This window comes from Sparus aurata, chromosome 17 (genome assembly GCF_900880675.1).
Source record: "Sparus aurata chromosome 17, fSpaAur1.1, whole genome shotgun sequence".
NCBI lineage: Eukaryota > Metazoa > Chordata > Actinopteri > Spariformes > Sparidae > Sparus > Sparus aurata.
Window position 1 is genome coordinate 30,245,480 of NC_044203.1, and position 12,162 is coordinate 30,257,641.

At 39.5% G+C, this 12,162-nt stretch overlaps 1 protein-coding gene across 1 annotated transcript; it reads right to left on the bottom strand.

The window, feature by feature from the left end:
* Positions 1–956: 956 nt before the first annotated feature.
* On the bottom strand, positions 957–7,107 carry etsrp (ETS1-related protein). The gene is made up of 8 exons (XM_030392730.1): positions 6,964–7,107; positions 6,558–6,639; positions 4,617–4,736; positions 4,263–4,337; positions 4,027–4,176; positions 3,688–3,933; positions 3,019–3,137; positions 957–1,864 (listed from the first exon to the last, which is right to left on the bottom strand). Exons 1-8 carry the CDS (start codon positions 7,027–7,029, stop codon positions 1,580–1,582), a joined length of 1,143 nt encoding a protein of 380 aa, XP_030248590.1. The 5' UTR covers positions 7,030–7,107; the 3' UTR covers positions 957–1,579.
* Between the last annotated feature and the right edge of the window lie 5,055 nt (positions 7,108–12,162).

Consider the following 12,162-nt stretch of genomic DNA (forward strand, 5'->3'; position numbering starts at 1 on the left):
AAAAAAAACACACCAGAAAAAACACTTGAGATTGGATTTTTCTTTCTTCAGATTTTATAATAAAATCACAGGTTATTTGAACAACTGCTGCCTCTCCGGTCAACAATTTGTCAATATTTGTTTATATTATAATAATAATAATAATAACAATAATAATAATAATAATAATGACTGATTAGGATTATGATTATGACGATGATGATAATGATAATAATAATAATAATGATATACATTAAAACATAGGTTTCCGAATTAATATTATGAAATATGTAATGAAAGTAGTCGTTCCCTGGATCTGTGTCACTGGTGTTACCGTGTGAGTATCAACTTTCATTTACGACCTCTGGTGTGGATATTTACGCGCAGCACTGAAGGCAGCATGAGATACGGAAGAAGCCGAACTGGTGCTGTACATACTGTATGTTAACAGCTCACTCACTACTGACACATTTATACACCTAACATGACAAAATAATTATGATATATTAACTACACTTCAGGCTACAAGATCACAGCATGCAGCAGCTTCATACTTACTGATTTTATTTAGTAGTTTAAATGATTATCACCTCGGTTTAATTTGATTACATGGTGTTAGTAGATGACTGGATTCAGCCCTGATGCTTATGTACCAAAATCATTAATTAAAATCAAACCTACTTTAGTTTAAAAAAAAATGCAATTTTCTTGTTAAAACAAAAAACAAAAACCTTAAAATGCCTCATCTACTTATTTTGTTGAACACATTTTTAATGTGTCTAATATAAAACAAATATGTCCAAAAGTAAGTATAGCAATAACCTTATTAACTATCACCTAAGTATAGGTAATAAACACAATATAACAAAATGTCAATGTCATTATTAAGTTGACACATTTTTATATTCTCATAATAATTAAAGGCAGGATCCAGATGCACTAAACAACTTGCATAGAGTGAGACGGCACACAAATCGTTATTTATATACAGTTTATTTAAAAAAAAACAATCATTCCGCAGGTTAAAACTTTCACCTGATTATGAATATGCATAAAGATTATGCAGTTTATGTTATTCTGATTAAAAACAGAGGTAGACATGAGTTTTGTATTACAAAAAAATAATAATATAAATGCACAAAACTCTACATAGCAAACGTATTAACACTATTTACAAATCAATTTCTTCGTAAAAAAAAAAAAAAAAACACACATCACATGAAAATATGGCCCCAGATGTTGCAAAATTATGTATTTCTAGTGCTGAGAACTCTCCTGGCTTGTTCCTGTGCTGCAGTTATTCAGCCCTGAGGTTAAGGAGCTACATGTTTATGAGTCAGGTATCGGAGCTTGTAGTTTATATCATCTATTATTAAAAAAAAACCCCAACATATTATCTTTGAAGGCTGGCTGCAGAGTGAAATGCAGCTTCTCGTGGCCTCTGTGTGACAACATCACCTCCATGAGGATGCTCTAGTTCAGCCAGGGCTTGAAGAGGATGTGTTCACTTTTATTTGTGTTATTTTTTTTTCTGTAGTACTCCATGAAAATGTGCAGGTCACTCTCAGCCAGCAGCGCTCAGAGTCCAGGTCACCGCTCCCTACTGTGACGCCCATGTGTCGCTGCTGTGCTCCGATGCTGCTGCAGCCGGTACCCCGGGACACTGCCAGGACTCGGTGTTAGTGGGCAAAACGTTCAGACTGGTCAGGACCTCCTGCGCCGTCTTTCCCAGCATGCCCTGAATGTCACAGACGAAGCGGTAGACGTAGCGTTTGCCCGCCGTCTTGTGGATGATGTTCTTGTGGTAGTAGTAACGCAGGCCACGGCTCAACTTCTCGTAGTTCATCTTGGGTTTGTTCTTGCACTGGCCCCAGCGCTTGGCCACCTGTTGGATCAACAAGCACCACACAGAGATGAAGTTAACTGTGTTTATACCTCAGTAAAACACTGAACACACCCTCTGTGTAGCAATGGAGGAGGAAGCAAACCTTGCATGTTTTGGTGTGTTAATGATTTTACACTTCTAAATGTTTTGGAATCGGCCCAGTAGATCATCTCAACTGACTGCAATTTTATCGTTTGGGGGCAACCTCGACTGTGAGGATTTCGTCCACTGATGGGACTTGTTCTTGCCACTGACAGGCTGAGGTTGTAATTCTAAAGGTCTGACAACATTACGGAAGTGATTGCTACAGAGGTCGAAACATTTGTCTCTCTGCAACAACTCAACTCTCTAAAGATTGTAGAACAAGACTTCTTCTTGATTGAGACTTGTGTTTTTCTGGGTACGTAACAGATTTGACTATTCAACAAAAACTTTCCAGACTGTATAGCGCATAAGTTGTTTTTTTGACAGATTTATTTTGTGGACAAAGACTCAACAATCAAGTCTCTTTCTTCAAAAAGATTTATTGCATCTGTTAATGATAAATCCTGCATTGTATGCCTTTAACACCTGCTGAAAATCTGGTGTTTGCTGACCTCGAGTGGCTTAACTTCTCATCTGGCTGCAGGGAAGTACAGGAAGACTCCACGTCAGAGGTGAAACAGGCTCGGATCATTTAACTGAGGGCAGCAAAGTGCTGCTTTTCATCCTGCTTTTAAGTTACTCTTTCAGAGGCAGGAAAGAATAAAAAACAAAGCCCTGAAACAAATATTTGTCTACTCATTTAGGACTTTTTTTATTCATTCATATCAAATTGAAAAGTGGAACCTTCTTTGTTCCTTCATCCAGAAATGTCTCTTTGGTGGGACTGCAAACCACTTCATATTGTGGTACTTACTGATATTTGTGAGGTTCGAAAAGGTTGGAAACCACCGGTTTAATTCTTAATAAATAACTTTAAAATATCATCAGGTGTCTTTTTGAATGTAACAACAGTTGTTGAATGAATGTGGTGGAGTAAAAAGTACAATATTCCCCTCTGAAATGTAAATCTAAAATAGAATACTAGATTAAAGTAATAAAATGGAAATCTTTACTAATGAACTTCAAAGTTGTACTTATGCACAACACTTGAGTAAATGTCAGCTCCTCACCTCTGTGGGGTCGGACATCTTGAACTCCCAGCCGTCTCCCGTCCAGCAGATGAAGGTTCGGCAGGCAGAGTCCAGAAGTAACTCCAGTAGAAACTGCCACAGCTGGATTGGACCAGAACCTGAATGATTGAGAGAATTAATGAATTCATTAACACATTGATTCATTTATTTCTTATAAGTTATTAACTCTAGGCACTCTAACCGCTGCACAATTAAAAGAAGCCATAACGCTGCGTAAAAATACTCCGTTACAAGTCAAATTTATATTTACTTTGAAAAATGTGTTTAACTTAAAGTACGTTAGTATTATAGCTAAATGTGTCAGAAGTAAAAGTGCAGAAAAATGGCCTCTATATTATATATTTTAACTAATAAATGATTACTACTGTCACATTAATTTTTAAGTAGTATTTAAATGTTGTGCTTGTTCATGTGCCACTAATTTCTAACTATATATCATATTTTAAAATCAATCTGTAAATAAATGTATAACTAAAGCTGTCAGATAAATGAAATGGAGTAAAAACTATGAAGTGCTGAAGTGCAAAATGTCAACTTCAGGTAACCGGAATACACACACCATAGATTTGGAAGAAGTGGGATTTTAATAGGTTTATAAATCAGACTAAGATGTTATAAAAGAGGCACAGAGGAGATGCTCATTCTCACCTGGATATGCTGACATTCCTGCCATGTGGCCCTCCCTCTCCGGCCTCTGAGGGTGTGTGTTTTTGCGTTTGACCACACGGGGGCAGTACTGCTCTGAGGACTGAGGGCAGGAGGCCGGAGGCGGGTGTGGTAGGGGGGCAGGGAAGCTGGGTGAGGGGTATTCAGACCAGAAGGACGAGGACTGCCTCTGTCCGTCAGAGTCGTACAGTTCAGCCGAGTGACACGAGTAGCTGCGATCCGTCTCACCTGGAGACAAAAAACAAGAATTACACACTGAACTGCTAAATTTAGCCCACTGGAAAGGTGTGTTTTTTAATATCCACAGGTGAAAAGTCTTACTTTGTAATGTGTTTGGTCCTTTGGCAGTCAGAAAGGGGCTGTGGCTGCCCTCCATGGCCGGGCTGAACTGTCCGTTCTGGGGCACCAGGCTCTGGTACGTCTGTGGAGACTCCTGGTATCCAGTCTGTGGCTGGTCGACCGTGACACCATCTGCTCGACAAGAACAAAGTTTGACTTTCAGAAGTAAAGGCCTTTAAAAGAGTTTACACACAGAATGCGTAGAGTCAGACGCTCACCGTGTGGATATGAGGTCCACCAGTTGAACTCCTGGTATGAGTCCAGGTTGAAGAGGGCTGTGTCGCTGCTGCTCACTGAGGAAAAGAGCAAGGAAATGTTAAAATTAGTTCAAAAAAACACCAAAATATTACTAACACGGTGTGTTTGAGTAGAGATCCCTGCAAAATATTGCCATAAACTGAGAGAAACAAGCTGAACTAGATGTTTCTGCATCATTAGGAGTGTTCATATTTGATTTATAATCATTAATTCATATCTAGTTTAGTTTTGGTAGTAAAAAGAACTCAAACATTAAATGCCAGAAAAGCTCATTTGAATTGATTTGTGTGTTTCTGTGTGTTTTGAGGTTCTACCTTTAGTGTCATATGGGTGAGAGGCTTTCGGCGGCTCTGGGTAGCTGCTCTCTGTGACGTACTGCTGCTGTCCGGGTGCTTTACTGTCTAACAGAAAAGACAGGTCTTCACCAGTGTAGTCTGGAGGTTAAACAGAATACAGACAGATGGAGTCAGTGAGTGATGATGGAGGCGGGAGAGAGGATCAGCACGTGCTTCAAAAGGACCACACCGACGGTTTTAACCTGACTTACTTCACTTTAATGCCTGACAGTTTCCCAAATAAGACATTTTCAGATTGATTTCATCCTTACAGGGCAGCTATCTGTTCCCATTTGCTTCAGCACCGTTTGAAATTTCACACACAGAGACTTGAAATCTTAATGAACAAGTAATTAAATAAAGTATACATGGCACTGTTGTCATACAGTAGCACAGCTGAGAGGTGGGCCTGTTCTGAAAGCCCTTCATTTTGATGCATTTAGGTGCGGTGTGAAAAATTAGACATCTTTCTGGCTTTTTAGTAAGATTTCCTGACATTTTTGGTGAAGTGAATGCACCACAGAGGAAGACTGATGTTCACAGCTAGATCACAGAATCAAGATAACTATCCCGCCTGTCGTTTCAAGTCTCTGTACGTGGATTTTCTCACTGTGCTGAAATAAACTGCCGTAAAGGATAAGTTCAACTAAAAAAGGAAAATTCTCAGTCTATCTACTCGCCCAAATGCAGGTGGAAATTCAGGGGAAGCTCTGTAGTCAACAAAACAAAAACTGTGGAGCTTCAACAGCAAAGAAGCTATGCAGCATTCACATAAAACGGCTCCATACGACTCATTCGGCATAATCCAAGTCTCAAGAAGCCCCGAGAGCCCAAATTGATTTGAAAAGATGTTATTTACACCCTATAAAAATGTCGAATCTTCACTGAAAGTAAGTCTGAAGTGGGTGAGAAACGTCTTTTCAAATCAGGAGGCTTCTGGAGACTTGGATTATTCGAGACGAGCAGTATGGAGCCATCTTGTGCTCTTCTGGGAGGTTGTTTCTTACGTTTAAAAAAAAAAGTCCCCATTGACTTCAGTTGTTGCTGCAACTCTGTTTTGAAGTGAAGCTCCAGAAATGTTTTGTGGACTACGAAACTTCACCGGAGGGACTGAATATCAATGTTTGGGGTGAACTCGTCCTTTAAAGGGTGGAAAATTCATCTAAAAAATGTCATCGGTATGGTCCTTTAAACAGCGGCGTTAGTCAAAGCTCAGCTCAGCATAAAAGTGAGGAAAGATGGGATGAACTTGTAAGTTTGCGGAGCTTTTTTATCTTGACGGTGGATGTTGACACAAGAAAAAAGCCATTTGTTTACTGTCGAATCAGCACCAGGCACTCAAGCTCATGCACCTCAGGTTCTTTTCTTGTTTTTAAAACTCAATGGATGGAGGCAGCTAGGAGGAAACAAGGGAGGGAGGGGGAGGAAGAGGGAGGAGGAAACGCCAGGCGGAGGGAGTGTGACAGAGTAGTGATGGAGGGATGGGGAGGGAGAGAGGGGGGGACTCTAAATCTGTTGGAGGAGGAAGTCTGGAGGAAAGGATTAGGGAAGACAGAGAGGGGAGTGTCTTTAACCTGACCACCCTGTTTCTGTCTTTGCCTACCTCAGCCCATTCAAGCATTATTCACACACACACACACACACGCAACAGCAGCCCCCCGTTATCCTGGGTTTGAGCGAGAGCCCCCCGGGTGTCAAGGTCTCATTGAGAAAGCTCTGACAGATGTGATGATACAGTCTGCGCAAATATTTCCTCTGTCCTTCAGCTGCTCAGGTTCAGAGGAAACAGATCACGCAAACATTTTCTTTCTTTTTTTTTTAAACCCACAAAACTCTCTGTGTCTGTGAGAGTTTAAACTAATGAAAAGTCACGATGTGATGGAGCAATCAGGTCCTAGTCAAGTGATTCTCTAAACTCACCATAAGATGTGAAGTCAAAGCCAGCTGGCACTTCCTGTGTCCTGAAGTCTTCTGTGTAATATCCAGTCTGGCAAACCTCCATCTGTGTTGAAAGACAGCTCTGATTATTGATCAATATCCAGTGCACTCCATAGAATCTTGCAACAAAAACAACGGATATAGGGGTGCAACTTACAGTTATTTCCTATTAATATGATTATTTTTCTGATTGAAATATTCATCATTTAGTTTTTAAAAATGTTGGAAAAAGACCAAAACACAATCTGTTATTTGTTGTCACATGAAGAAAAACATTTTCACTTATTTAGAGGGTTAAATTAGAGATAATATAAGTTATAAGCTGGATGTTATGAATGAATGACATGCTGTAAAAATAAATAATTAAAATGAAAAAGTGAAAACCAACCTTTATTTTCGACTCTTTGCTGTCTGTGTTTCTGTCCCCTGGTTTGATGATCGTGTCCCAGTACATCTCTGTCTTCTCTTCCTCTCTCTTTGACTCTTTACAGTCTCTGTTTACCGCATCTACCGCACAACAACGAGTGGTCAGTCTGCGGCCGGAGCGGGCCCGTTATAAACGCAGCGGAGGTGGGCGGGGCCAGTTCGCGCCGTGCGTCGTGACCAGACACTTGTTTAAAACAACGTGACGTCAGACGCCCCTTCCCTCCTGCCTCCCCTAGCAACAGGCAAGTAAACATTCATTCATAAAACACTCACCGACACCTGGAGAAAGAACAGAGTTTAACCCACTAATGCAGTGGTGGAAGAAGTAATTAGATGTTTTCATTGAGTGGAAGGATCAAAATCACACTAAAAAGGTCGAAGACATGAATTCAAAATATGTGTAATGTGTTTACAAGTAAGCTGCTACTAGCAAGAAAAGGTAAGCTAATGCTAGAAAGAAAGAGTAAACTGCTGCTAGCAACAAAAAGGGAGCTACTACTTGCAAGAAAAAGTAAGTTACTTTTAACAACAACAAGTTATCAACTATTATCAACAGAAAATAAGCTACTACATGCAACAATAAATAAGCTACTTTTAGCAACAAAACACAAGTTAGGCTAACTAAAGTAGGCTATCAAAAGTACGTATAGGCAGTAGAATTCCCCCTGTAACTGTCATATATAGTCTGCTGCAATATCTTATCATAATTACTGCAACATTGCATTAAATATTGTGGTTTTAGAAATTACTATTGTTTATTAACATGCAGGCTAATGACTAAGACTAAGAGACTAGATATTTATTTGTGAAATGTGGTGTTGTATAAGTATAATGTAGTTTAAAATGGAAATAATAATAGTAAATTGTACTTAAATTGCATTTACTTGAGTAAAAGAAGTCTCTCTCCATCACTGATTAGCCGTCCTATAGCAGCGTGTAATCTGAAAAGTAACTAAAGTTGTTATATTAATGCACTAATGAGTGAAAAGTACCACCTTTGCACACGCCAAAATGTAATGGAGTGGAAGTATGAAGAGCCAGAAAATGAAGATACTCAAGTAAAGTACAGGTACCTCAACGCTGTACTTAATTTCAGTGCTTGAGTAACTGTGCTTGGTTACATTCCATCACTGCTAACACAGAAAGTCTATCTCAGTTAATAAAGACACTATGTGTGTCTGTGGGATTGTTCATGTATAATATAAGTGGAAGTGAAAAAAGTAAATCAATCAACCAACTGTCAGTACATTAAAGCTCTACAAAGAACAACTCACCCCACATAGCACAATAATGGCACTTATACTCACCTTTGACTGATGAAAGTGACACTAATAAAACCTGAAAACAGTATTGATTATGTTTATTTATGTTTATTTTATCATTTAATTTCTTATGGGAAACATTTAAATGATTTGTATGTGTTGTCTCTCACCGGATGGTAAAAAGACACACCAAAAAAGAAAAATAAACGACTTGGGCTGCACTGATGAGTCCATTAATGATAAGTCGTGTGGCAGAAAATTATTAATTAGTCATTTCTTTCAGCAACAGTTGTCCTGATTGTCAGACCACATGAGACAATGGACGAGTCTCAACATTTCTCACAATGTTCTTACTTTTACAGAATAAATGATCAATTCAATTGACAGGCAAATAATTAACTTCTGTCGCAGCCCTAAAACTATATCTCATTAACTGATATGATTCAACTATATAACACATGGTAGCTTTAAAACCAGTTTATAATGTTTACATTTTTCATCATTATGGAATTCACGGCTCAAAGATGGGAATCAAATATGTTCTACATCGTTCAGTTAATAATTCGGACTCTAAAAAGTATCGATCACACATGAACAAGCGGTAAGTTCGTTATTTTAATCTGTGAATGGCCTTCAGAGGTTTCAAAGCTTCTTCTGATTGTCTGACTGAACAACAGAACCGACAGTCTGGGCGGAGATGAAGTGCGCTGGAATCAGAGCAGTCGGTTTCTAATGAGCTGGGAGGAAGAAAAAAAATATCTCTGTATCTTTAGAAGCCATTCGACAAAACAATGGCCCGTAAAAACACACACACACACACACACACACACACACACAAAGTGACCGCTGAAGAAAGTCTGAAATCACGGCGTGAGTGGCTGCAGCAGATAAGGCCGAGCCGAGGGCCTTGTATAAACAAACATCTCTGCTATTCTCCTCACACACACACACACACACACACACACACACACACACACACACACACACACACACACACACACACACACACACACACACACACCATCTGGAAAAGTGGTGCCGGGTGAAATCGTGCGCGTCGGTGGGAGACGGGAGTCGTGATTGGGAGCCCCACCCTCGAAGACAAGAACACAACCGGGATAAAGTTACACAACACGAGGGGTGATTAACGAGCTGGTCTGCGGTCAGCTATCAGGAGTCCACCTGGGGGGATCACACAGCGGGTCACAGCTGAGAGCGAGCTGTCGTGCGGAGCAGAAGCACCAACAAAAACCCCCTCCAAATTAAAACTTGTCAAAAGTCTTAAAGGGACTGTGGTGAGTGAGGATGTTTCATGAAGAGTCTCCAGAAATCTAACTGAGTCATCAGGCAGCTGTAGCTTTTATTCATCTAGGCGACGACTTCTTTGGATGATTTCTGTTTCAGGTTGAGTTTGATTTCACCTGCAGGATATGAAAACTGGCAGTTGTGTCAGGGCCGGATAAAATATGCAGATTGCTGTGGGCAGACTGTATGTCGACCCCCCACGTGCACATGTTGATAGTCGGTAAGCAAATACAATCACTTAAATGCTACGCGATTATTATTATTATTATACTGATTAATCTAGTTATATTATCGGTTACATAGAGTGGTGTGGAAAAGGTTCCCTCCATAAAAAGCCAAAGGGACTTTTTTAACACACATGAGAACCTCTTGTTTCGATTTTCAAATCATAAATTAAATCGTTCAAAGTAAAAAGTTGATGTTAGGCTATAACCAGACTACATCACGGTCGTATGACTTAAACGTCACCACCACTAAACGTCTTCCCTCACAATTATTATACATGTTTTGTACAAACTGATCAATCTAAAGTTGTAAAGTGTGAGTTTGTAACCAGAGTCGGCCTGTAAAGAGTGGCTGAGTTAGCAACCACCGCTTTTAAGACACGTGAGCACTTTATAATTCAACTGTTAGACGTTTTAATGATGTACTTTATGTCATAGAATAAAACGTGTAAATATCTTAAGACCTTATTTCAGGCATTTAATGGAAAAACCAATTAAAAAAACTCTCTGACTTTGACGAGGGAACCGAATGTGCAAAGATGCTGACTGACTTCCAGGTTTTGGGACTCATTACTGCACCACTCTATTTATAATTCTGTGTTTTCCCTCATAAGAAATAAAGTACAGCCAGCGTTGTGTGTGTGTTTTAAAATGAATGAATAAAGGTTCAGTTCGGAGATTTAAACATCTTAAAATGTTAAACATTGTTCCAAGCAGGCAGTTCGGGCCCTCTAGTGGCAACAAGGCCCTAAAGGCCAAAGTCACATTACTGAATATATAATAATATTACTCAATATCAATTTAACACTCATAAAAGAACAAGTGCCCTCCTGAAAAACTTACTTGCAGTTACTCGAGTAGATGTAGTAAGTTACTTCCTCCCCTGGCCTCATGCCTCCATCCTGCTCAGAACGTATCGTCTACATTTGCTTGTCTTAGGTTTTAGTTATTATAACATATATAATTTTAGTTCATTATAGTAGTAATAATAAGAAGAATTGTATAATACTGTGATTTTTTAAAATATGTTTATCATTCTGTGAAATTCTCATACTGCTGTAACACCACATTTGACTATTCTGTGACTGATATAAGCAATAAATTAAGCAGTGTTGAAAAATGTCCTTAACTGTAAAAGCGGCCCTGCTTACACTCTTTATTATCGAAGGATACACCTCCCTTGTAACTGACAGCTCGTCACATTTCCCACAGTTCTTCAAACGTCTGTCTTACAACAGCAGTGAGGTGCCCACATAACCATTGTGACAGGTTTTACTTCCTGTAATCATTTCTGCTGTCGAGTACGTCGGTTTGTGTTGAACATGTAGTGTAGGGATCAGCAGAGGTCAGAGTGGTGGGAGAAAAAAAAAAATCATAACAGCTTATTAAAAGGGTATTTAATGTATTTAAGGGTATTTAATGTGCACAGATGTGTCAATTTGAAGCTTATATGAGGCTTCAGCATGTCTGAGTTGGCTGAACTGAGTGGAAATCTGTATTAGCAGGAAGAAAATCCCTTTTTGCAGTAGGACAGTAACAACAATATGACATTTTTTCATAAAGAAAGACCAGAACGTGGCTGAAGCTGCATATTATCTCCAGATTAATGTTGAATACTGGCAGGAGAGCAGTGTCACTCACAGGGGAGGCGCACTGTGATGAGATATTTTAATGGTCAGTAGGAACAGGAGTGCTGTTTTAACGTACATGTGGACACTTTTATATTGTTTTAGACTAGACGTAAAAACAAAACATCAGCGTCGCAGCATTCTCCTGAACAACTGTAGGAGATGGAGACTTGTTTTAAAATGTATAAAATCAACCAAAAAGATGTAAAGTGGCTCCATACAGCTTATCTGGAGAAATCCACGTCTCTAGAAGTCCAGACTGATTTGAAAATATGTCATTTACACCATATTTTTAAGCCGAAATATTCACTGTAGCTGCAAAGCTAAAAGCGTTAGCTGTGTGGGATCTTGAGTTGTTTTTTTAAAGATTTAAAAGACCCCGTCAGCTGTTTGGGAGAATGTTGCAGCGCTGTTGTTGCTGTGAAGCTCAAGGAATGTTTTTGGGAACTGCGAAACATCACTTTTCATCAGCATTATAGGGTGAGAAGTAATGACTGAATTTTCATTTTGGGTGAACCTTTCCTTTAAAGTAACATCTGAGTGAGTGAGGGATATCCTGGTTGTCCATGAGAGGACCCCTGACCACTGAGGCTCTGGGTTGGCGTCCGGCCCGACCTACCTGAGTGCACCTGTATTTGACGAGGTGGGAATGAAACCCCAACTTTTCTTACGAATAGCACCTTTAAAGCTGCACTGTGTAGTTTTGGTAACGAAACTTTAATCTTCATTGATTGTATTGTTT

Excerpts from the sequence above, each read along its gene's own strand:
- etsrp (XM_030392730.1), bottom strand. The coding sequence starts at position 7,029 with ATGTACTGGGACACGATCATCAAACCAGGGGACAGAAACACAGACAGC. Across the intron at positions 4,737-6,557 it reads CTTTGACTTCACATCTTATG|ACTACACTGGTGAAGACCTG; the intron begins GTGAGTTTAGAG and ends TTTAACCTCCAG. Across the intron at positions 3,934-4,026 it reads AGGACCAAACACATTACAAA|GTGAGACGGATCGCAGCTAC; the intron begins GTAAGACTTTTC and ends TTTTGTCTCCAG.